At 39.6% G+C, this 26,448-nt stretch overlaps 1 protein-coding gene across 1 annotated transcript; it reads left to right on the top strand.

Moving 5' to 3' along the window:
- The first annotated feature begins 10,191 nt into the window (after positions 1 to 10,191).
- ythdf3 (YTH N(6)-methyladenosine RNA binding protein 3) lies at positions 10,192 to 25,767 on the top strand. The gene is made up of 5 exons (XM_036522234.1): positions 10,192 to 10,528; positions 11,266 to 11,290; positions 13,333 to 13,412; positions 14,350 to 16,017; positions 24,162 to 25,767. Exons 1-5 carry the CDS (start codon positions 10,505 to 10,507, stop codon positions 24,183 to 24,185), a joined length of 1,821 nt encoding a protein of 606 aa, XP_036378127.1. The 5' UTR covers positions 10,192 to 10,504; the 3' UTR covers positions 24,186 to 25,767.
- The last annotated feature ends 681 nt before the right edge of the window (positions 25,768 to 26,448 follow it).

Genomic DNA, 26,448 nt, shown 5'->3' with positions numbered 1-26,448 from the left:
GGTGCTGCAGAGTTGCTCTCGAGCAAGAGAGGGGGTAGAAATTCCAACAGCAGTGTGTGTGATTTGTGCAATATGTGTGAGCATTTATGTCCTGTAATTGTACTGTGTGTTACTGGTTCTCCATATGTGCAAGCTATATTCCCCTCTGGGTGGGTAAAGATCTAAAGATCTATTATATATAATTAATATATCCTGTACAATAATCCAAATTATATGGACACAGACACATAGACTCTTTACTGACCTCAGTGTCTCCTAAAATAGTGACTTACTAATGAAAAATGTGTTCAGTCACCTGCATCATTCAAGCCTTTAACCCCTTCGCACGTATGGTCACACAGGTGTGATTAACCCTTTCGCGCGTACGGACACACCATTGTGATTAACCCTTTCGCGAGTACATTCACCACAGTGTGATTAGAACAATAGATTCTAGCTAATGTTAGCTTTGAGCAAACAGTGATTTAACGTTACAAAGTACAGCAAATGCAGTGGTGAAAACGATGAGATGCTTAATAATGCTAATGAAAACATAATGAACCATGTAATGTAACACGCACACTCCATTGCATAAAAAAAGTTATGCTGGGGGGCAGTTTGAAATATTTTACAACTTATTTACAAAAGGGTTAATGTCTCCAGTTTAAATGGAAATAGAAACACAGACTCTGTACTCACTGCAATGTCTCCAGTTTACAGTGTGGATTCTCCAGTCCAGCAGAGAGCAGCTTCACTCCTGAATCCTGCAGCTCATTGTCACTCAGGTGCAGCTCTCTCAGGTGTGAGGAGTTTGAGCTGAGAGCTGAGGCCAGCTCAGCACAGCACTTCTCTGTGAGATTACACTCCCGCAGCCTAAACAAGAAGGGGTTTGGACAATGTGTTCTTTACGTAGGAAATGCATTTGTATTTATGTGAATATACAAGAAAATATTTTTTTACAGAATGTTTTCTCAAAATGCTTCACATTTTATAGTATTCTTAAATTCTGCTATTCATTGCTTGTAACACTATTTATAATCAGCATAATCAAGACGGAGGTTGGAAAAATGTATTTCTATTATCAAAAAAGAAAATTCCACTCCAGAATATTAGTATTAATGAGAACTACTAAACTCAATTTTATAGAATTTTCAAACAATTTTTTTTTGTTTCAATTAAATGCCTTTTTAAAAAGCAAGTCTTAGTCATACCAGTTGTTCAAACAAAACCTATTTTTAAAATTTAAGTGGTTTATCAGAATCTCTCTTTTCACCCCCTGTAAACATTGAGTTTTTATTCAATTTCTCCACTAAAACTGGTAACTGTAAATGTCAGATACAAGCCAGTAACACTTTCCTGCATCCAGGAATCAGATTTTTACAGAAAAAGTCATTCATGCTGTATTCACAGTTTTTTTTATCATGTTCATTCTGTGCAGCATTACATTATCAGGTTAATGAAAAGGCCATTTTTATTGAAAATAAAAATAGCTCTTTACATTTAATGACATATTTGAGAACTGCCAAACACAAATTTGCAAAACTTTTGCTGTGTAATAATAGTTTGCTTAACTTAAAAGATTACAAAAAAATGGTGATGATGATATATATACTGTATGATGATATATATACTGTGTGTATATATATACACAGATATATATATATATATCAGTGGAATAATTCATACAGGAAAATCTGATTAAATTAAAAAATGTCTTATGACTGTGGCATGTGAGCTGACTTTCCACTGTAAGAAAATATAGACAGCTTGTAAATGGCTGTCCTCTTAGCCTGGTCCAGCTGAGGCTTTGTTTCTGTAGTGTTGTGCATGGTTACACAGTAGAATTTTCTTACATAGTCTGTCACCAAAATGCTGCTCTTTCCTTTCTTGATATGTCAAACTAGAGGCTAAAAATAGATGATGTAAAATTCCTGCAAAATGAGTAAATATAAAGGTAAGAAAAGAATGTGTAGGAGAAAGAAATTTAATTTGCTTATATTAATAAGAGTGGCAATTACATCGCCATGACATAATGTAACGAAAGAGTCAGAAGACCCAAGTGCAGAGCTCCAGTACTTTTAATAGTGTCCACAAATCCAAAACAGAAATCTTCAAGAATGGTCCAAACACAAGCCAGGGTCAAAGAACTTGGAGGGCAAACCGTAATACCAAACAACCAATCCAAACCGCCAGACAATAAGCAGGGTCAAAACACAGGCAAACAGGTCAAAACAGGAAAAGAGCAAAGCACAACCACCAAGACACTGGTTTCAGCATACAAGTGCAATACCGCACAAAGAGGTGCCTGAAATCCCTGTGGTGATTGACTGAATTTGCTGCAGGTGTGGTCAAAACTCAGGCGACTCAGAGCATGGGCGTGGCTGAACAGGGAGTTGGCTGGAGGTGGGTCTGACAGATAATTTAGTTTCCAAACAGGTCACAAGCAATATTAAAACCAGAAATACACTTACCACTCATATAACTTAAAATATTTCCTAATTTCTAGCCAAAATGAAATATGAAGGGTGTAAAATGGAATGATGCCAAATTCTCTGAGCTCTAAAATAATGTGTGGGAAGAGCAATCATCTTTGATGCTGGAAGGGAAAACATTAAAAGCTTCTCACATCTGTCACAGGGGTAAACCCTGGTTTCTGCAGTGTTGCGCCTGAGAGTTATTCAGGGCTGTGCTAATGTTGGGGAATGGTGCATGGGTTATGTTTCATCTGAGTTGCTCTTGGTCCAGGCAGAGAGTGAGAAACTGGGGCTGAGCTCCTTTACTCAAAGAAAGGTCTCTGCTTCTTTAGGCCATCTTTTAATAGATGCCTAATAATAAAATGCTAGCATCTACGTGGATAAACAGCATACCTTTGAAAAGAAATTTACGTTGCATCATTTTCCATAGACCACTATTTTTTTCATGAATGTTTGGGTCATGGTAATTGCATTCTATGACTTTCATTCTAGATGCCACATAATTATTCAGATTTTGTCTTGTATGATATTTACTTTCAGCGGTATTACTTAAGTTTAAGCATGAGTAACATGTAAACAGCACTGAACAATGAACCAAAGGAAAAAAAAAAACAACAAATGAAAATTGAAAGAAATGAGAAAATAAATAACAAATGAACAAATGGAAATATGAAACAGCTGGGTGCAAAGGTCATTCTTTAGCCTCGGCCTTGTGCATTGTATTCTGATCAACAGTCAGTATCATACTACTTTTTTATTGTCTTAGTTTTATCTGTATTGAAATTGTGGTTGATTCCCAAACATAAACTGGCAGATTAGTACATAGCTGAGGGTTTCTGCCACAATGTGTTACTTTTGGTCATCTTGGATCTATGAGGTAGCCAGCTACCTGAGACTGAAGCAGTTTTCAAGGGGCTATAAGGAGGTATTAGCCTTGTTAAGTAGACACAGTCATAAGGCAATTAAGTAGAAGTAGACTTCACAAGATATTGCAATGACAGATACAGATGTGAACATTACATTCTCTGTATGCTTATGAAAAATTATGACTACAAATTTACAAGTCAGTTAGTGTATTGTGAAAGAATTCAGTAATGATTAGATAGCTGTAATCTGCAGGGAACTAGTTTAATGTTGCTTAGTAGCTACAGGTAGAAGAGGCTTATTACATTAATGTAGTGTGTGCAACTCATTATGTTGTACTCTCAACAGCTAACTATGGCACTATCAATTATGAATCCAATTAATACAGAGCTCTAACCACTGTCTATTTGCAGTATTATATTTAATAATCCCAGGCTACTACATACAGGAAGTGCATTGCAAAAAGTGATCATATTTACATTTTTTTTTTTCAGCAGAAATGATGGCAAGCCAAAAGGCTTCGCAAAATGAGATGAAAAGTTAATTGTATGTAAAATGCATACATATTACAATGGTCTGTTTGCTGGCCTTGTCAATTGTTTTGTCAATTTAGTCATGGGCACATCCCCACAAACACACTCACTCTACCAATCACACACCTCACACACTCGCAGGGGCACGTGTCCACCTGCTCCACGCGCACTGTGCTGTGTGGTACACAGCAGATCTTTTCCTAGTTTTGGCGTCTCCAGCTCACCAGGCACTGCTCCTCATTTACTTCGATCTGCAAGAGGTGGAGAAAATTTCAGCATTAACAATAAAATCTACCTCACTGTCTTTCCGTTATCACGCTGTATGAAAAGCCATCTTTATCGCACAGCGTGTGTACTGTACTGCAATTCATGTCAGCAGTGGGGTAATCCGGTGGCTGGCATTTGTTTATAAATAGCTGTGACTCAAAACTAACACATACTGATATGAATAGCCCAGATCCCCGCAAACGTATTTCACCCTGTGTGGTAGAAGCCTTTTTAGCTACAAACAACCATTTGAAAGAAGGAGAAAATGTCACTGCAGTCACTGTGACCCCACTCTTCCCTGCCATGCAGCATGAATAACTCCAAATCAATCAGCTATGAGCTTTTTATTTTGGAACATGAGAGGTGAGGGAAATGTGATGTGGGACAAACCTCTTAACATATGATTTTGCTTGACTGGGAAGCAAGGAGGGAAGTTGGAATATGAATATGAATATGAATATGAATATGAATATGAATATGAATATAATTCAGATGTAAACACTGCCAGTAAGGGTTCTGTTCATTTACGAAACAGCAGGGTATTTTCATTGAGTTCATCCTTTTCATGTAAAAGAATATTATGGGTTATGGTAGATCAGCCTTCTCTCTTTTTTCTGACCAAACTGAAGTAGCAACTATTCCCCAAAATGTCACAGCTGTCTATCAGAACCCCAGCAGTTATTTTGGCTGATCTTGTGGGCAGTCCTTGGTGGTAGGAAAACGATGAAAGGTGTACTTTTCTGATTTATGTTTCTTTTCCAGAATGAGACATTTAAACAGCTACTATTGGGAAGTTGTGAGATAACACTTACTGTACAACAACCATGTATGTACAACAATCATATATGTAACTTACTGTGAAAAACAACATAACATGTTTCAGCACTTAAACCTCAGAGAGAGAAATTGTGACACTGAATACAAACCAGGTCTTGAGACTGAAGTTTGTGAAAGACTCTGATACTATCTGATAGACATTGAAGAAACTGTATTAGCTGCAAGATTTGCTTATGGGGACACAGCTGTGGATTTGGCTGCTGTCTTGTTTTTTTCTGTACACCATTCTTGGGGCAGACTCGCCAAGTAGGTCCAGAAGTAATTAGGTCCAGAAGCTCTGTTTTGTCACCTCTTGAGTTAAGCTGCACAGTCATGAGCCTGTTTGGGCATGAAGCTACTCATACAGCTTTGGTCACTGCAGAGTTGCCAGACCACTCCAATTTCACAGGGGGTGGGGTCAGGGCTAGGGTGATCATGGATTCTTAACATTCTGTACCACACAGGCACAGCTGATTCATATCCCTTCCATCTAAAACTCCTCTTTGCTAAGCTTATTACTAATGAAAATGTGACATTTTAAATGTTGTATGTCTCTACATATAGTGATATTTTCCTTAAATCCTATCCCTAAATCCTTCAAGTCTCTTCTTTCTACTTCAGTAAGAATAAACTCACACTGATTTCCAAACAAGAATAGACCGAGATAAGAGGAGAGACCTTTGATACACAGTCACAGCCCAGTCTAGGCAACACATTCGTAGCTTTGACCAACTCAGTCTTTTTTTCCTAGTAGGCTTATACACAACCTATATTCTCATATGTTTCATGCTACATTTGCAGTTTGCACTTTTTAAACCTGTCTGCTTTTAGGTATATACAGAAATAAGGGCTGATTGGTGAGACCACTTTCATTGTCTCATCAAGTGTCGTGTATAAATTTGGATTTTGATAAGTAAATGAGTTTATCCATCAGGTTTTGTTATACACTATGTGTGTATAATAACAGAGGACCTCTGTCTTACAGAGGTGTACCTTTTCAGCTGAAAAGTAGAAGTTATTACTTTAATGTACTGTATATTGAAGCAATGGGCTGAAGAGTGTAGAGTGTTTTCACCAATAGCTGTTAGTGCTCAAAATAGCCACAAGATGGCATTATAAACACTTGAAATCCAGTCAAGACTTTGTAAATCAGAGAGTTCCCAACGATTGAGGGATACTATCCAGTTTATTTGAAGCTACTTAAGCACATGGTAACAGAAATTTAGGTGTTTAGGTTAACAAGGTATCAACCAAGAAATGTGCCTTTATTCTTAAATGTGTGTCCTGTAGGGTGGCAGTGTCGCATAGTGCTAAAGAGCAGCACTTGTAGCTGAAAGGTTTCCAGTTGAATTCCCCTCCTGGATACTGCTGCTGTACCCTTGGGCAAGGTACTTAACTCCAAATTGCCTCAGTAAATGTCCAGCTGTATAAATGGATAACATGTAAAAATTAAAACTTTGTAAAATTTAAACTATGTTAGTTGCTCTGGATAAGAGTGTCTGCTAAATGACAATAATGTTATGTAACATTAGTGCTAAAAGTTGTAATATTCGGGAATATGCAAATAGTAATTATGGCATATTGTCATAGTACAGGTGTTCTCTGTTATTGTATTCTCTGATTGTAGAGTGAAACCATAACATGGGTAAACATGAGTCTCAAAGTGTTGATACTTTAGCATTTGTTCTTTATTAAGCTGTGAATAAAACATAATTATTTCACATGTTTGCAATTGAGTGTAGGCATTACACAAAGCAGTGCTTCCAAAACTGTTGTGAGAGGGATTGAGGTGGGTCACAGGATGCATGGACCCAGACCATTTCGGAAATCCCTGACATGGAGGACAGTTAAAAGTCAACTGGACTTATATGAGGAATAGTTTTTTTCTATTCATAATATAATACAATATAATCTGTTCGTTTTGAAGGGATGCCTCACCATTCTTTTCCTGTTATCTGGGAAACAAAAACAGCCATAATGATACCTCGCCCTTCCATTTGATTTCATAGTGTGTTCTTTGTACAGACTTTCAGTACTGATATTGCTGGTTAAATTGCACATGCAGGAATATGAATCCCCTACAGCAGAGTGGTTCCTAATGTCGTCATTAGCAATTGTGTTATGAGAGCACAATTATCTCATATGAAATAGCAGTCTTACTGAACACAGACACTAGTGAGCAGATGCCCACTGCTTGTTCAACTGTGATGAGCCAGTGAAGGGGTGATTTGGCAGTCATGAGCAAAGTACCAGAATGAGGATTGAAGTCAGTCTTTGGTTCACTCCTCTGAGTGACAAGCTCATAAGCAGTCATGTCAAACTAGGGGGCTGACACATGACATTTGGCAGTCTGTAAAGCCTTTGGGATCCTACTACCCTGAAAATAAAAAAAATATACATCATTATATTCATGCAGAGGTGGACAACCTGCATTTCTGGGGCCTCATGTGGCCCTTGAGAGGTTGATGTGTGGCCCCTGAAGTGAGTCAGGCCTCAAAAACATATCCATTACAAACTGGATTAAAGTTAAAATGACCAACGTTACTGTTGAGTCCCACAAAATACATAAAGTACTATTTCAGTACACACACAAGGGCACTATCGAGCCATAAATTATCCCTTTCATCTCACCACAAACATCAAACAAGTAGAGCTACAATGAGCTTTTGGCAAAATATCAATTCCAGCACAAGTCCTTCATTTCAAGATGAAAATAAAACACATTTCACATGCAAACAAACACATGAATGGATAATAAACCATTTGACAGTATCCAGTATCCAGAATAATAAATGAATTGGGTATTAAAATGTTATAAACATTTTGAGCTGGCCCTTCAATGGTTGGTGACTGATAGACCACACCCAGTACAGTGGTGACAGGTATTGTGGTGCTAAACATGTTCAAAGTGGAATAAGAATGGCAAAGGCTGAAAGGGCAGTAAAACCTGAACTTGGAAACACTAAGGATACTGCTGAATGTAGGAACAACAGTGTGTATACTGTAATCATATTATACAACAAATCAAATCCTAGTAGATTTTTGAACAGTTGATAATGCAAATATAAATCTCCAGAATCATAATTTGGCAAGTACATTCTTAGAAAGTGTTGGCAATTTTACGGTGAGTCACTTCTGAAATACTATGCAACCAGTATGAAAATAGCCTGAGGCATTAAACTCACTCAATGCTCTAGATACGTCAAGAAACATTTCAGATTTTTTAACAGAAGCCTTTCCATATTTCAAATGTTACTGTACAGTAAAAATATGACCCTGCACACAATCAGATCAATCTTTGCTGTTTAATTCATATAACAATATATAAGCTGACTGTTGTCTCTATATCCATGGTTGAGTCTTATATGGGTAAATGTAGGAAAACCATTGCCTTTAAATGATAGATATTGTGACAGATGAAGTATCGTCTACAAGACTCCAAAGTAATTAGTGCATATATAGTCTCCCTAACCAGCTAGAAAAGTGTCTGGGTGAAGTAGACCTGGCATATGCCTGGTAAACATGGTTAGCCAATGTGTAATTAATTTAGTGATTTACAGTTTTGGAGAGTCACATCCTGCTCATACAGTAGTTTTCAGCTCCAGACTATAACCAAGGCTAAACAAGGCATGATTTATTCTATAACACACCATTGAAAATAGAAAGAAATTCCGCATTTTTTTAATCCTTGGGAAAGGCTGTCCTTGTTTTAAGGAAATAAGAGTAAAATAAGATATGGTTCTCTTCCACAGACTAAAGAGAAAAACACTGAATATAAAGGCCAGTTTCACATACATCTCTCCCATTTACACTGATCATTGATATCTTGTTTCCAGTGTCAGCATAGCATAGCAATATTATACATTATACATACATACATGTATGCGTACATTATATATATATACACACACACACACACACGCATATGTGTGTGTGTTTCCAAAGCACATTTAACAGATATTGCAGCACTATTTGAAAGACTGTTCTGTCACCAGCATTTTAGACAGAGAGGTCTTCTAGTATATAACCGGTCAGTGGAATTTGATGCAGGGTGAACAGTCAAATGCATCACAGCAATATCAGTTTCCAATAGCTATTTTGGTCTCCAATTACTCCAACTGACCTATTGGACTACTGCAATCAAACGTCTTCCTCAGAGCGTGTTTCCCACTTATTTAGCCTGGCCGACAGTTTTACTCAACCAACTCAGCCACACTGTTGAACTGTAAATGACTTTTCAATTACGGTACAGATCTATCATTTTGTCTAAGTAATCCTGTTCCTTCTTGTATCATGCTGTTCTGGAATGTAGTCTACTATATTCCTTCCCTGGAAAATAACAGGGCAATCCATGTGTTATGGTGCTTATGTAGTTATTTATGTTATTTTGTTTTAATTTGGTTTCACAGTTCAAATGAACTGTGTATTTTTCAATGATACAACGGCAATGCCCATATGAAAAACACATTTTAAAAAGAAAACCATCAATGTTCAAACTTGTACAGACAAATAACTTGGCCTGACCGACACTAGTGGATGTTATTTTTTTGAAATTTCAGGAAATGAAATAAACATTTGAAAACTAGATAGACAGACAGACAGGCATATAAGATACATCGATATATAGATAGATAGACAGACAGACAGACAGACAGACAGATAGATAGATAGACAGATAGATAGATAGATTAGATTTTTCAGCAAGAACATCTTTGCACATAATTTCAGTCTGATGATGTAAAAGACTATTGATAAAACCAATGACTAACATTTCAAATTCAAGAGAAAATGGTGGAGGGTTATATTTCAGCCAAATGCACCCTTGTGTCCTTCAATATAAATTAATATTCCAGCGATAAGACACAAAACCTACTCAACCTATAATAGATCCCATAACTTCAGCCGCCTGGAATCTGGAATTCATATTTGTCTACATTTTAAAAACTACATTTTAATTTGGGATATAACCTGAAAAATGAATGGAACTTTTTTTTTTTTTTTTCCATTTTAAGCAACCTGAATATCACCCTGTTGAATAATGTAGCTACATCACGCACAACTTTCGCTTTATCTAGCATTGCGAGGTCACACGGTATTTAACATAATATGCAAAGTAAATTGCTCTTCACTTCGCTACAAAATAAATTAACGACTTTTACAAAACTCGCACATGTGCTGTAACAAGCCGCTGGAACGCTGGAGCATGACTCGGAACGTCAAGACCGGAAGGTCACGGAGCTGTGAAGCGGAAGTGAGAATCGGAGCCTCTCCGCCATTGTGGTAGCAAGATAGAGTAAGGGATATTTTAATCTGACATTTGAAACAGTTATAGGGAGTGAGTGTGATCGAGGAAAATAAGACAGCCTTCCCGCGTGTGATATTAACAGCAAACAAAAAGTTGGTATCCTTAAAACTCAAGACGATACGAATCCTCTGGAATAGAAGAAAACAGCGACTAAAAATACAGACACACTGAATAACCCGAGACGAGAGAGAAAATACCAGTACCACCACAGAAGTAAGAGCGACCGTGGACATTAACAAATAGCAATCAGCTCTGGTTCCTGGAGGATGTCTGCGACCAGTGTCGATCAGGTAACGCTTGCAAGTTTGCAATCTTGTTAGCTGGCTAGCAAGCTAACTAACTAGCAAGCAGAGTGACTAGCCAGCTAGCTGTTACCTAAGAGTGAACGCTTGCAAGCTAACTGGCTAACCCAGTCTTGGCTGTGCCAGTAGTAGTGTTAGTTGCTAAGATAGCTATGCCAGTCTGCCAGGGCAAGTCTTCTGTTTGATGCATGTAGCTAGCAAGATAGCTAGGCCGAACACCGATTCGCTCACCGGCCACGCATCTCTAGCAAAGTATAGTCTAGCTAACTGGCTAGCTAATGTTAGCTATCAATGTGGCTGTTTGGGTTGACTAGCTGGCGAGCTAATAACGCTAACTAGTGCGGCATGGGAGGTTGTTTTAGTTTTGTACTCAGAGCTGTGAGACCACTCGACATTAGGTCAAGAAAGTGCAAGGTGTGCGTACATTAAGCAGAACACCGCTATTTTCAAAACCGTAATTTATCTCAGAAACCAAGGAGATTGCTACTGGTACAAGCTGCAGTTAAACCCTGGGCCGCTGATTGGGAGTTTTCATTTGCCGGTGGCGGTTGGTCCTCCAGATGCGCCTTCACAGTGTACACAACGCCTATTTAAATGTTTATTTTTTGGGGAGCGACAACAAAAGCAAGCAAGCCAGCAAGCTAATCAAAACTGATGTTCATACACTGACGACCCTCTTTTCTTTCCCCCACCCCTTGATGCGCACATACTCACTGTGATATCAGAGACCCAAGGGACAAGGAAATAAAGGTAAGTTACATAATGCTTTTACTTATGTACCGACGGAGATTCTTTGGGGAGCTGTATTGATTACTAGCCTGCTAGGTTATTACGGTCGGTAGGCGAGTGATGGATAAGGTGTTGCCACATCGTGGAGATGCTCTTACAGCAGGTTACCTGCTTAGCTACATAGCAGTCAGTAATTTCATAACATTGAAAAACATTTCAGTAACAGATTATTAATAACATCATGTTCCTATCATTAACGGAATTAATGTTTCAATATTGTAAATTAAATGTATAGCAATTAGCTGTAGCTAGCTAGTAGCATGAGTAACTGTTACACAGCACTTCTTGATGTCAGCTCAGTTCTTCGGAAGAGCGGGTGCTAATAAGAAACATCCAATTGCTACCATTGGGCTTGGATATGAATACTTTTGGACTAATTTGTATTGTGTGTTTACTTGACTCCATGTGTAATTGAGAGATATCGCAGGACATGAAAGCCCATTTTCTCCCGTTGTAGGGACTCGAACCACTTGTGGATAGCTTCCCAGTCATAGGATAATTAGCGAATATACATGCGACAGTAGCTGAAGTCCATGCAGTACCATGTGATGAGAACTGTGATAAGAATGGCGTTGATTAATGTAATGTTATTTACAGTACTGTATTCTCTCGAGTGTATTTCTATACAAGCAGTAGATTCAGTGCCTTTTTGTTTGAAAATGGAATATATCTGACGGACTAGCGAAATGTGTGTCATTCCAGGTAGCGTTAACCATGACAGATAAATGGTGTCACAAATGTTGCGGATGTATTCATCTTATTCACTTTTGTATAATAGCTGGAAACACTAAAATTATTTACCAGCAATGCTCAAAATTTATTAAAGGTCATCGGGGGTAAAATAAGTAAATAAGTAGGTTGGTTGCACCTTAACCCCAGTAGAGTATGGTGTGACTTTGTCCTGCACCTCTTATGGAGAGTGAATTTCAAGATAAGCTTAGATACAGGTATTATGTTTGAAAAAGTTGGTCATATCTTTAGCTGTAGCATTCCAAATGTAAAAGCTAAAGTATTAAGTTACCAGCAAAATCAGATTGGATGTAGTCCCCTTTAAGAATGGATGACAACAGAAAAAGGTATGAGCAGTGGCTTGTGTTTCTTAGAAATTATTGTTCTAAGGGGCTTTGGTGGTAGTTTTAATCAAATGTACAGTTCCAGTGATTGCTGATAACCTCTCTTGCCTTATTATCCTCCCATGAGGGTGTTGCATATGGCTGTCTGTGTCTAAAAGGTGCAGTAACATCACTTTACCACTAGAGGTTGAATTAAAGAGGTGAGGGTCTGAAATCTGTGATTGCACTTGTCACACATTTTATTTATGATCCTCTGCAACTGTTCTCGAAAGCAAGCACTATATGCTTGCGAAAAATTATGAATTAGCAATGATATTGGATATACCTCAATGAAAATGCATTATCACCTTGTGCTGACCTCACAGTGCTTGTCTTGAGCATGAAAGAGTTCAGCCAGTTAGTTACTAAGGTCAGCATTCTTACACTCACTGAGAAAAATGGTTGAAATACAAGAAAACATGCAAGTAGTAATGTCCAGGTATTCCTCCACTTGGAGGCGTAAGTTGTATAAGAGAACATGTAATAAATTTAATTTAAAGTAGTTGCAAGCAAGTTTGCATCTTTCTGATGGGATATGGGACTGGCATTCATGTTTAACTGCACAATATTTTTATGACAATTACTGATGTAAATCATTTCATGCATAATGAATGTCCATCTTCAATGGATGGAATGTGGGAAAATAATTTTGACTTAATTTTTTGTGTCATAATGTGGTATCATATCACATGGACAATGTGTTCAAAAAAAGCTGATACCCTTGCTGCATACTGTTAGGTTTTAATGATGGCAATAAAATAAGAATACACTATTTAGACTGTGGCACACATATTTAATGTATTGAGTATTGATTGGTGGCATCAGTTTCTGTGTGTGTGTGTGTGTGTGTTTTAGTTTTTTCCATCTCATTCTTTTTTGTTCCTGTTGTAGTACAAAACGGTTCAATGCATCAGAAAGATGCTGTAAACGATGACGACTTTGAGCCGTATCTAAGCAGCCAGACAAATCAGGTGAGTTCATTTTTTTGCTTTCCACCATACAGTTTTATCTGAGGATTATATCAGCTGAATTTGGAAATGCATTTTTATTTCAAGCGTTTCCCATGGAAAACCTTAGAAATACCAAGTAAGAGTCTTTAACTAAAGTATTTTGTTTTGCACATCTGTTTGAAACATGTGTTCCAAGTGTAGGTTCAGTCTTAAAGTTGTGAAATTCTGAGAGGTATTTCAATGTCATTGAGGTCAGTATTGCTAGAAATGGAAGGTATCCCCAGCAGCAGAGAGAGCTGAGAGAGCCTGTCTCCAGCTATACTTTATGATAGAAGTGAAATTAATCACACCAACCTGAAACAGCTCTGAGCATGCATTTAGTTGGTCCCCTTTGAATCATTTCTCCAAAATATTGTAAAAAAAAAAATATTTCAGAAGAAACATTGTGCCATTTTTGTTTAGGTCACTATATTCAGTCATAGACACCATAAATGATATCTAATGGATACTTACTGAGGTAGGATATTATTTTATATTGCAATGCTACAACGTTGCTGATTGTCGGTGTAGCTTTTTAAACCAAGTAATATTAAATAAAACCATCAGCGTATCACTGTTCAGTATTGTTTCCCCCTTTTTTCAGCAGGAATTTGTCTTTGCATAAAATGGAATGCTTGTTTAACATTAAGGAGTGTTTAGTGTACAGTAGTGCACTTTTGTAAAATAGTTTTGCTGGTTGGATTTAAGGAAGGGCCAGAGTACAGGTGGTTGTATAGGTGGTTATTTCGATTGCATCACATGTATATTTTAGCACCACCTGGCCTCTGTTAAACTCTTGTTTAGAGTGGCAGCAGTAGTAGCCATGTTCAGTTCACATGTTCGGTGGCATCATCACCCCATAGTATGTATAATGGAAGGGTTGTCAACTGTCTTACCATTTTGTTTCTCATCCACACAGAGTAACAGCTATCCACCAATGTCTGATCCCTACATGCCTAGTTATTATGCTCCATCCATCGGGTTCCCTTACTCCCTGGGAGAAGCTGCCTGGTCCACCGCGGGGGACCCCCCCATGCCCTACTTGACCACCTATGGACAGATGAGCAATGGCGAGCCCCACTTCATCCCAGATGGTGTGTTCAGTCAGCCCGGAGCCCTGGGCAACACACCTCCCTTCCTCGGCCAGCACGGCTTCAATTTCTTCCCCGGTAACGCAGACTTTTCCACGTGGGGGACCAGCGGGTCTCAGGGACAGTCCACACAGAGCTCGGCCTATAGCAGCAGTTACGGTTACGCCCCCAGCTCTCTGGGCCGGGCCATAGCAGATGGACAGGCAGGCTTTGGGAGTGACACTCCCCTCAGTAAAGTGCCAGGGCTCAGCAGTATCGAGCAGGGCATGGCCGGACTCAAGCTCGGCTCTGACATGGCGGCCGTCACCAAAACGGTGGGCTCCCCACTGGGAGGGGCGGCAGGAATGAGTAGCATGGCAGTGAACAGTGTCCCGCCCGTCAGCTCCTCCGCTCCCAAGCCTACCTCGTGGGCAGCCATTGCCAGGAAGCCCGCCAAACCCCAGCCCAAACTGAAGCCCAAAGCCAACATGGGCATGGGGGGCGGGGCCACCATCCCCCCTCCTCCCATTAAGCACAATATGAACATTGGCACCTGGGACGACAAGGGCTCCATCACCAAGCCACCCTTAGCACAGCAGATGCTGCCGCCTCAGCCCCTGGTGCAGCAGCAGCTCCTGGCGCAGCCGCAGCCTCTGATGCAGAGCCAGCTGCCTCCTCAGCCTCAGCATCAACATCAGCTGCAGCTGCAGTCGGCTCAGCCTCCCCAGCCACTCCCCCCGGGCCCCCCTCACCCCCACCAGCAGCACCCTCCCCAGCCCGGCCCACCCCAACCCCTCCAGCAGCCCCTGCAACCCCCGCAGCAGCCTACGCCCCCGCAGAACCGCTGGGTGGCTCCTCGCAACCGGGGCACCAGCTTTAACCAGAACAGCGGGGCGGAGAACTTTGGCATGGGAACGGGGGTCCCCATAAGCGCCCCGCTCTCCTCCGGCGAGGTGCACCCAGTGCTAGAGAAGCTCAAGGCCCTCAACAACTACAACCCCAAAGACTTTGACTGGAACTTGAAAAACGGGCGGGTGTTCATCATCAAGAGCTACTCCGAGGATGACATCCACCGCTCCATCAAGTACTCCATCTGGTGCAGCACCGAGCACGGAAATAAGCGGCTGGACGCCGCGTACCGCTCGCTCAATACCAAGGGCCCCCTCTACCTGCTCTTCAGCGTCAATGGTAGCGGACACTTTTGCGGCGTGGCGGAGATGAAGTCGGTGGTGGACTACAACGCCTATGCTGGAGTGTGGTCTCAGGACAAGTGGAAGGGGAAGTTTGAGGTGAAGTGGATCTTTGTCAAGGACGTTCCCAACAACCAGCTGCGGCACATCCGTCTAGAAAACAATGACAACAAACCTGTCACCAACTCCAGGGACACTCAGGAAGTGCCCCTAGAAAAGGCAAAGCAAGTGCTTAAAATTATTGCTACTTTCAAGCATACCACCTCAATCTTTGATGACTTTGCACATTACGAAAAGCGTCAGGAGGAGGAGGAAGCCATGCGTAGGGTAAGCTGAATTCTAATACATTTTTTTCCTAACAGCTGAAAGGAGTTCCCGCTGTGCCTATTTGCAGATGATGGAGGCATCTTCACTGTGGCAGCTAAATTGCCTGGCCGTTGTGCATTAGAATGCTTTTAGCTGACAATCGGTGTCTTGCTCTTCAATCACATATCAACCAACTCCTGCGTTTAGTCTTCATGTCCTGAGTCTGTGCTCTTAATTGCCTCATGTAACAAGCATTTTGCTCTGTTCTTGCACAGTAGGAAGTTTTAATAGATGCATAAAAAATGCAAGAATGAAGCAATCAAAGTTAGGTTGTAGCCCCACCTTTTAAGTTTTTGTTGCGACTGCTTAACCCTCTGCAGTGTAATAGCTCCTCCTCTTCATAAATGGGACCCAACCCAAAAGCTGTTTCACAAATAAAAATGACTTGTGAACATCTTATCAGAATCGGTCTATATTTCCTTTTGACTGGCCATGCTCTGTATTTGACATTTGACTTCAGTATTGTGTCCCAGTGCATTATTAGGTGTTCCTTCTCTTACTTCACTTGGTAATTCCCTTCATTTTGGAGCTTTAAGTGAAACTGCTGCCATCTTGAGGTTTGTCCCAGTCCATAAAAAAGGCAACTGAAGGAAGCCTCGTCAGTTCTTCAGCCCTGTCTCTTACTCCCTCAAATCAAGTCTAAGCAGTATTCTTTGCTGCAACAGTCAGCTTTCTGTTACCCCATAAATCCTTGTGAATCTAAACAGTTGAAGAACGTCCTCAAGGTTTATGGCATTTGAACCCTATGATACAGTAACCAAGCAGCAATTAAAATGAAAGACGTCTTTCTGCAAGTGTTTAGTGTTGTAAAGAAGTAGAATACATCTTTTGGCAGCTTGGGTTTGCTCATCAAACTCATTGGAAGTTTTTAATGCTTGTTCTTTGTTACAAAAATGTAGATAAAATGTTTCTGTGACGTCATTTTTATGTTCACAATGAGTATTGAGTAAACATTTTTCATAGACATGCTAATCAAAAGCAAGTTATGTTATTTTGTAAATTTCCATGAAGGATTAGACAAGGATACCCCAACCTCTGTAACATGCATGTCTCCACCATGGATGCTGAGGAATATATCCCAAATTGAATGGCTTTCTACTGTGCCTTATTTTTACTCCCTCACCTTGCTGGATATGTGAAATGAGTAAAGTCTGCACTTTAATCATGAAAGGGGTGAAATGTGGGCACATCTCATTGCAGTTTGTTTCATTAGCCAGCATAATGTTGTTGTACTAATCAACATCCGTGTCCAATTTCATATCATATAATAGTTGCATCTTATAATTTGTGTATGTTTCCTTTTTGATCGTAGCATGTTAAGAATGTGTTGTGCAGTAGAAAAACAGTCTGTTTGTTGAGCCAGATCCACCACATCTTCTCTGTTTTCTAGCCTAGCTAACATCATGTATAAGTCCTAAATTCTTAATATTTTCACAAGAGGACATAACATGTAGGAGCAGTGAGTTCAATTGGAGCACAAGTAATGCTATTAGAAAATGTATGTCTGTAAATACAGTAAATCTAATTTTTTTGATTTTTTTTTTGAAATTTTTTATGTTTTCTGTAGTTATTGCTTTTAACTAGTTTATTAATTTATGTCGAATACACTGAATTTGTTACTTCTTGAAGTCTTTTTTTTTTTAAAAAACCTTTGTTGATTTCTGTTGAAGATTGTATCATACAGCAGGTTTATTAGTTATTGAATGGCTTGGCCTTGCAAAAATTGTTAGATAATCCCATATCTTTCAGACCTTATTCTTAAGTTACCATATATTTGGCAAGTCAGTAACTTGATGAGCAGGTTAGGTCATCTTTTTTTACCAATCCTTATTTCCAAAAGTTATTTTCTGCAGGGATCATTGCACAGCAAATTCTGTGAGATGGGAGTTCAGACTCAAAGCATGAAGCTGTAATTGAAGGAATATGATCGTTTTCTCATCAGGCACAAAGTAGGAAATGTGATCATCTTCACAAAGTTATTTTTCACAAAGATAAAAACGCCTTTCATTTGCCTTCATTAAGCAGTGTGAATCAGTACTTCTTGACATGATGTACTTTTCATCCTTAACAAATAGTAATGTACTGGTGGGTGTGTGCTATTTGTGCTATAACGTAATGCTTGGTATGCAGACTGTACTTTGAGCTATAGACAATGGATTATTTATTTTTGTGTTCAGCTGCCTCTGTGCTTATTGATTTAATGCTTTACTCTGTTTGGGAGTGTTTTGGTAGGGAGACTGCAATTCCCAGATTTACCTTGTTTTGATATGTTAAAAGGGGTTGTTGTGTCCACATAGTGAAGTTGGACTGTATCTATTAATATCTTCTGCTCTCTCTGAATGACTCAGATATTTTTCACCGATAATGATAAGCTACTGAATAAGGGAGCTGCCGGCTCTATATGAATCTTGTGACTTTCCTGTAATTTCTAAAAGCTGTTAAGTGCAGTTTCCAACCAGATTTTAGGATAAGAGCAAATCAGAGTTCATAGATAATGGTGCTTAATGTGTGTTTGGCCTTTTCTATGCTACCTCAGTACACTTCAGTAGCATGATCAGGAAACACAGATATTATCAAAATTATGATTGCACCACAAGCCACAAGCAGTAGATATGTATTATAATATCTTGCAAACATTGTGTAGACCTACAGATGGGAATTAGTTGTCCTATTATCTGAGATTTAGTGGATCTCACGCAGATGTTAAATTTCTTACTGGCAAATGTTAAACGTGCAAGTCAGTACAGTCAGCACTTTCCAAAGAAATTGGACTCAAGTGCATTTTCAGAATTTTTTTGTCTGATTAATGTCATTCCTGGCCTCCATTGACCCTTAATTAAACCTGTCACCAGAAACCGTTATATTGATTGGGGCTTTCTGAATGTTGCATTTATATCTGAAATGGAATAAAGATTGCCTCCCTTACCAGCTCTGTCTGGCCTCAAAACATGTCCGGTGGCAACCAGACTCTACACTGAGATAACGTATGCAGAAAGTCCAATGAACCAGTCAGTTAGAGTGTGGTACGTTTTTTTTTTTTGTTTTTGTCAAGGTTTGCTTGATGTAATCGGTTGTGAAAATAAGGGAACAGGTGGATGACAGGCAACATTTCTAAAATGAGGGGAAGTCTTTGTGTGCTTGTCTCTGCTAAGGGCACATCATGCTCACGGAGGGCTCTAAAAGAATGTTGAGATGGGGGAACAAGGCAGGACTAACTCAGGGAAGGTCAGATGGAATGGAAGCAGAACGGCTCCTTTACATATCCAAGCGGGGCCAGAGATACTCTTCACCGTTCCTTCTTTCATGTACAAGGATCCTTCTGTTTCCAAAATAGTGGTGTCTTTAAAACGGCTTTGTATATACAACATATATACTGCGAAATTAACAGTATTATGGTGAAAATTCATCATTTAGAAACCAGTTGGAAGGTTTTTTGCCCCTTTTATAAGTGGCACTGTAGTGAAAATTTGTTAGGTAATTCATAGGTTACTCCTGTAATCCCCTGACAAAGGTGAAGGTTACTACTGCCCTATGGAGTTTCAGTATCCTCAACGCTTTCTACCACTACTGCCCTGGGCTAACTGGATGAGTTATCTTCTTTCCTTACTTGAAATTAGAGTTATGTACAAACGACCAAAAATAATATGCCCAATGAAGTAAACGTCTCTCACATTAAGTCACAAAAATGACAGTTCACTATGTCCTCGTGGTGCACATATATATCACAGACACAAAAAAAGCAATTCATATTTTAAATATCACTTAATGGTCTATATTTTACCAGTATAAAATCTGTGATGGAGCTGAGCACGGACTGGTGTCTGGATCAGCTCCACGGTACTGCTCTCATTGTAATAGGGCAAAGGTTTTTTCCTGTGCAGCTGAGAGCATGTGGGCAATTGATTTGCATAGTTCATGTTTTTTTGTCTCCACCCAATTACTTATTCCTGGAATGATGTTAAAAATAGAGATGGAGCATCAGATGAAAAGGATAATGTCAGGTAGAAGCGTATGCTGTTTGAAGTCATTTTCTCGGCACAGTCTCGGTCATTGAGACTGGGGAGCGGGCTGCACATCAGCTGTTAAGACAGGAAATCAGGATTTTTTTTTTTTTGAGGTTATCATCAAAGTCAGTACATTACACAATATTTTGTGTTTCCCACACTAAACCCTCCCATCTCATGCACTAAGACAGGAAATGCTCGTGAGACTGTTCTGCTTTAGGTATTTTATTAAATATTGAGTGTCATGTGAGGTTATTTGCTTCTCCTTTAGTACCTCTCTAATGCGTTTATGAAATTGTGATGAGTCATTTTTTATAGGATTAAGGTGTTCTTTTCAAAATAGTTGTTCTTAAAAAAAAAAAAAAAACCCTTTCATTTTATTGTCACCAGATCTTACACCAATGATAGGGCTACATACTGCACAGTAAGGTTTGAACAGGCAGGTACATCCCCTCGAGTAGGAATGCCAGAAAGAAAAATCCACCCCTGAAATACTAATGGCGGACCACGTTCGACTCATTTAACTGTGTCTAATGTGTTTGTTGTAGAGATCTGTCAGAACGTCACGTGACTGCATATCCCCTGGATTTTCCCCCCATCCACTCAACATACCATTTATCACTGTAAATGTGCACATAAAATTCTTATGAAGCCCAGTATTGTCTTTTAAAATAGTGCAGTATAAACCCTATTACTCTGTAAATAGTAATCCTGTTGCCTTTGTAAAAAGTTTGGAAATATTGGAGTTGCATATTAAGATTTCCTAAGCATCCGTGTTATTTAGTGTGACATTTAAAAGCCTGAAGCCATCAAATGAGAGATTAATTTATTTGTTGTTTAACATTTAAGGCATTGAGGTCATATCAAGGATGTTCAAAAGAAATTCACAATTGATTAGTGTTTAAATATTAAAAGCTTTTAAAATATTTGAATATTTAAACGCACCCACATCAAAGCAACACTGAGACATAAAGTAAGGCAGTGTGTCAGATTATGAACTGGGAGCATTATTTTGAAGTGCTCATCAAAATGAAGTATCCACGATCATAAACTGTGTTCTGTAATGGACAATGTAACTGAACTGAAATCTTGCCATGATATGCAGGGAAAATAGTTATTGCAACCAGTCTGCGCCACACCCAACCCAGCCCGGTCCTGAGTCGGACAGTACAGAGCCAGCATGTAGTGTGCTTGAGTGTAACCCTAAATTGTGTGTGAAAGCACATGTGGGTGTGGAGAAAACGACGCCAAAAGAAGGCATTTTTGGCTTGGAGGCAGTCGCCCAAATGCGCTGCAGGGATTCACTGGCGGGAATGATGTTCTCTGGCATGCAGGCCTCTCCTGCTGCTATTCCTGCTACGCTGCTGGTATGCACAGTCTCCACGTCCAGAGGAATGTGTCTTCCTCCTTGGTCTTTGTTCAGTGAGGAGATGAGTTTGTACGTCAAAAGGCGGAAAGGGTTCGATGGCTACCTCCGCAGTTGGAAAGTTTTAAAACTTCCTAAACCCGATCGGTTTCTGACGTGCATTTCGTCTGTGTTATCCACGGATGTGATTTTAAGTGTGAACAGGCATGGAGCTGGGTGTGTCTCGAGTAAAAGGTGGAATGCCTGAAACTGCTGTGTGCTGGGAATGCCCTTTCCACCCCTGCCCTGTCTCCAAAGTCACTCTCTTCTGCTCAGCGTTGCTTTTGTCCACCGTCTGACTCCATTTGCAAGAAACGAAACCAGTCATTATCCAACACAGAACGTACAGGTCATGACAGAAGCGTTCACATTTAAACGTAAGACAGTATGCACTGTGAAGTTGTAGCTTACTGAAACATAGAGGGCCTAAAATGAAGACATTTTGGTTTTGCTGTAGGCTGACAAGGGTCTGTTGGTATGTGGTGCATCTGAGCCATCTCCATTTCACTGAGACAGTGTTAGGTCATGAAACCGAAGGCTTCCAAACAAGGTTTTCATGGTTTGTGCATTGAAACCATGCCCCCAAGTGGGCTAAAGTTACATGGAATGAGAAAATGGGCCATTTCTGTCTTGTAAGGGGGTATGTAATAAAGCTGGGAATAAAATTCCAGGGTTGGCCTTTTGCCTGTTAGTGGTTGCTGGGGGGTTTCAGGAAACCCAATACAGTGGCCATTGTGTGCATTTGAGACTCAGATTTGCCTGGCTAGTGCCTGATGTGCATTTCCTGAAATTTTTCCCCCATTCCTGGGTCAGTCAAAGTACAAGTCAAAGGTAAGCTCTGGTGTCTTTTTTCTGTTGCAAATGCTAAAAATGACATGGTTTTTCCACAGGCACTACTTTTTAAATGAACATCAACAACAGCAGTGTTATATTTGCTAGTCCCTCTTTTTCTCTGGTTCCCTTCTGGTTCATTTTATGATGCAATATTTTCAAAATTTTTTTTAGACTTTTGGTATTTCCAAGAAATCCAGTTCATTGCAGTCAAAGCAATGTTGTTGTGGTTTGAAGCTGGAAAAATGTTTCAAATCTTAACGGCAGAAATTATACACATTCTGTAATTACTAGGGGTATTGGGGAGGTAGTGATTGTTATTTAATAACTGTCTAACCATTATTGTCTAGTAGGGCTGGGTGATATAGCCCTCACGATATATATATCGAATAGCTATTTTTAGCGCAATAAGAGCTATCCCCGGTATGTGGCGTTAGGTTTCTTCCTTTATTTTTTTCCCTTTAGTCATACCTGATGCGGGAGCACACCTCCAAAGTTCAGTGAAATGCTTCTGGGGCAGAAAAATATCACTTGTATCTATATGTTGGTTAACTTACCTATTAGCTTTGACAAACACATAGCGTATGTTTTCACTAGGGTTGTCAAAATAACGCATTAATTTTGATTAATTATAGTAAAAAAATAACGCGTCAGAAAAATGTATTCAGATTAATTGCACTCTATGATGCCCCTTGACCCCGTACGTTACTGTACATTTGAGCATTTATCATACCCAACTGCAGGCTAGCTAGGCTCTTTTATATCATACACGAAACGTATCCACATTTGCGATGTCGGTAAATGCAAATTCAGTTTGCATTGGTGTAATCAACGATTGTATCAGAACATCTGTAAAGCGGAGTAATACATGTATAGTTAAAAGTGCCAGTGCTGTTATACTGAATATCATCACTCATGGAATGCCTATTGTCCAGTCAAATTACTTGGTCAGAACTAACTGTTGTATAAAGCACAATTTGAACAAAAAATGCTTCTCACGCCAAGTATTGATATATGCGATTAATTTAGATTAATTAATCACAAAGCATGTAATTAATTAGATTAATTTTTTTAATTGCTTGACAGCCCTAGTTTTCACTCTTTATCTTTGTAGCCATGTGTTTCTATCTACCACATGGAAGCAGCATAGTGCTGTTGCTGTGACATCAACATTGAGTAAATACGAGTGGTGTTTTTTCCCCCGGAAGCATTTGACTGTATGACTAACGGGAAAAAAACCTAACGCCACATACCAGGGATAGCTGTTATTGCGCTAAAAATAGCTATTCGATATATCGCGAGGGCTATATCACCCAGCCTTCAGTCTAGTCAATAATGAGTAATAGGCATTGGTAAGGAAGGCTTTTCATTCTGGCAATCGGAAGCTACCACGCTAATATTTTTTCAGCAATGTTTGCTGGTGTGGGGCTGAGGTGCTCCAGCAGTCAGGTAGTATTTTTATTGTAGTGCAGTGTCCGACATGGCTTCAGAAGGCTGATGAGAGTGAGGCTGTGGTTGAGTGTCTGGCCTCATCATAGTTGTGGTGGTCGGCTCATCGCAGCACCTCTCTTCCAGGGAAAACCTCTTCCGAAAGGGCGGAGCTGGGAGGGAGTGGCACTCATGGCAAATATGCATAAGAACGAATTTGGTCTAAAAGCAAACTGGGGCCATGTCTTCTTCAAGTGAAAAACAGTGTCTTTCTGTGAATACACTATGATTATTCAAAGTTCAGTTCAAACTGCAAGGTGCAAGGGTTAAATACAGACGGTGGTGCCCATGTGTGGTTGTGGTAAAAGAGCTATACATTGACTGTACTGATTTTGTTTCTTCCTCTTTCTCTCTCTCTCTCTGTCATCCTTTTACAGGAGCGGAATAGAACCAAACAGTAATAAAATGGAGATTTTCCTGCTAGAACTGCAACACTAATGATGTAGACCCTTAAATAATCGCCTAACTATGAGGAAGAAAGGGTTCCACAACGTTTCCCGCTGAAGACTACGTCTCTGAACTCTTAACACATCAGTGGACTGTTCTGTATTGGTTTTTGGTGCATCTGCCCTTATACTCCTGTCTCACAAGTAAAGAAAGAAAAAGAACTCACTTAAACTGTATCTTAAAGCACTTTCAGTCCTTCTAAAAGCTTTTACCAATACCCTTAACTTTCTGTGGAGTTTTGTTTATTAACTAACTAACCAGTGGTAGTTGGTTCTAAAGATTTCACAAGACTCGTTTGTAGTTTTTTTTTTTCTTAATTCCTCCAAATTTTGGAAATATTGGCGCTTTATGAATTTGAGCGCTTTCAGAAGAGATTAAAATATGTATAACAAATGTTTTACTTGAATCTGCAATTAGCTGCCCTATTCTCAGATGGATATCATAGTTTGGTAGCTGACGGAGTGTCTTGTTTGATGAAACCCAAGCAGGAATGATCATGCGATTTGTTTGTAGACTGGCCTTTCCCTCGTTTCAACATGTTTTGTGTACCAGAAGATATTATGCAGCGTGGCAAATGACACAGGTTAATGCACATGTTTGTTTTTCCTGTAATAATGTCATACAAAAGTGCATTTGTCTAAGGAGAAATTTGTTCAATGCTACCAGTTATCCAACCATCTTGAACTTTGAAGTTAACGTACCTCAGCCTAAACCAGACTTCTCATTATGACCTCTGTAACTGCTTTCACTATGGGACTTCCTGGCTGCGGGGCTTGGCCCAAAGGCAGATAACTGTTAAGGAAGTGACAATTTTCTCCTCTAGGTGATTCACTAGCTAAATAAACATACTTGTTTAGCGATCACACGTTTTGAGTGTTTAATTTTCGAGGAGTTCCGTCGCATCGTTTCCTCCTGCGTTTGTCCGTTTGAGTGTGAACATGAAACACATTGTTGCGGTATTGCATGAATATTTCTGTCTTCAAGTCTGAGACAGTTATTTTGAGAATGTAATGTATGGGCTTGTGAAAGTGACCAGGCGGCTGTCCAGATTTATTAAAAACAATCCAGTCGACTGTATTGCTTTGGCCAAAAGCATATACCGGAGTCGGAGATTTGTCTCGGCTCTTTCTGCCATGGCAAACTCCTGTGTCTGCATTGGCAAACTTGGCTCTCTATCAGGACAGATCCACTGAATGTCTGACTCTTTACAACATCTGTAAGTAATATACCATCGTTAAGGCCTGTGGTATTTCCTGTTTGTTCACTATAAACTGCCTTTTTCATAAATCTTGTAGGTTTCTTCTGCTTTAGTTCTGTTGTGAGGGAGGACGTGTAAGAATTGAGCTCCGTTAAATGTTGAAATCGCTGCACCATACTTCATTGACAATGATTAAATTGACACTGAACAACCTAGAGTGAATTAACAAGAGGGAAACTATCCTGCAAAAGCCACTATTATTTTTTTTCTTTTTGTGGTTATACTTGTGCCCATGTCTCTGAGTTACTGTAAACCAATGCTTAATGATGATGCTAATGCTTATTACACGCTGATGTGATTAAAAAATGATAAAAATAAATATAGATTTATGAAAACAGTTTTTGAAAACTCTTTGCTTTGAGAATAACTGTTGAACAACTGATAAATAAATGTTGTGCTCTGATACCACAGAAATGGTGGAAGGTAGGCCTTCTAGAGTTTTCTCAGTAGTTGTGGAGTGAACTGTTTGCATGCGGTTGGTGGTAGACCTCTACCCTGTATGTGAGAGAGAGAAAGAGACACAGGAATGGTAACTTCCTTGCCACTGGTGTTCTCCTGAAACACACAGCCAACCGATGACACCCACCACGCCCAGCCCCATCTCTGGTGAGTGCTTATGACCTGTTGGGACACCAGCGACAGGGAAATTTGTCCACCTTTTGACATGAAATACCTCAGCTTTTAACATTTATCTGACATGGGTGACCATCTGGTTTAGCTAAACCACGGCTTCACCTATTGGATCGAGTTGCTAGATTTTTTTATCTGGGTGCAGGCCTTTTGGAATGTCACATGTTGAACAGAAAAAAAAACAGTTGTGCAAGTATGTCTGAATTAACAAGTTGTTCCTTCAAAAAGCACTGGCGATATATATATTTTTCAGCACTGTGGCTGATAGTTACACATGAAACAATTTAACACTAAAACATTTTCAAACTCCCACTCCACTAAAAACATTC

Source organism: Megalops cyprinoides, chromosome 2 (assembly GCF_013368585.1).
Source record: "Megalops cyprinoides isolate fMegCyp1 chromosome 2, fMegCyp1.pri, whole genome shotgun sequence".
Taxonomy (NCBI): Eukaryota; Metazoa; Chordata; class Actinopteri; order Elopiformes; family Megalopidae; genus Megalops; species Megalops cyprinoides.
This window is presented reverse-complemented; position numbering and strand designations above follow the sequence as displayed.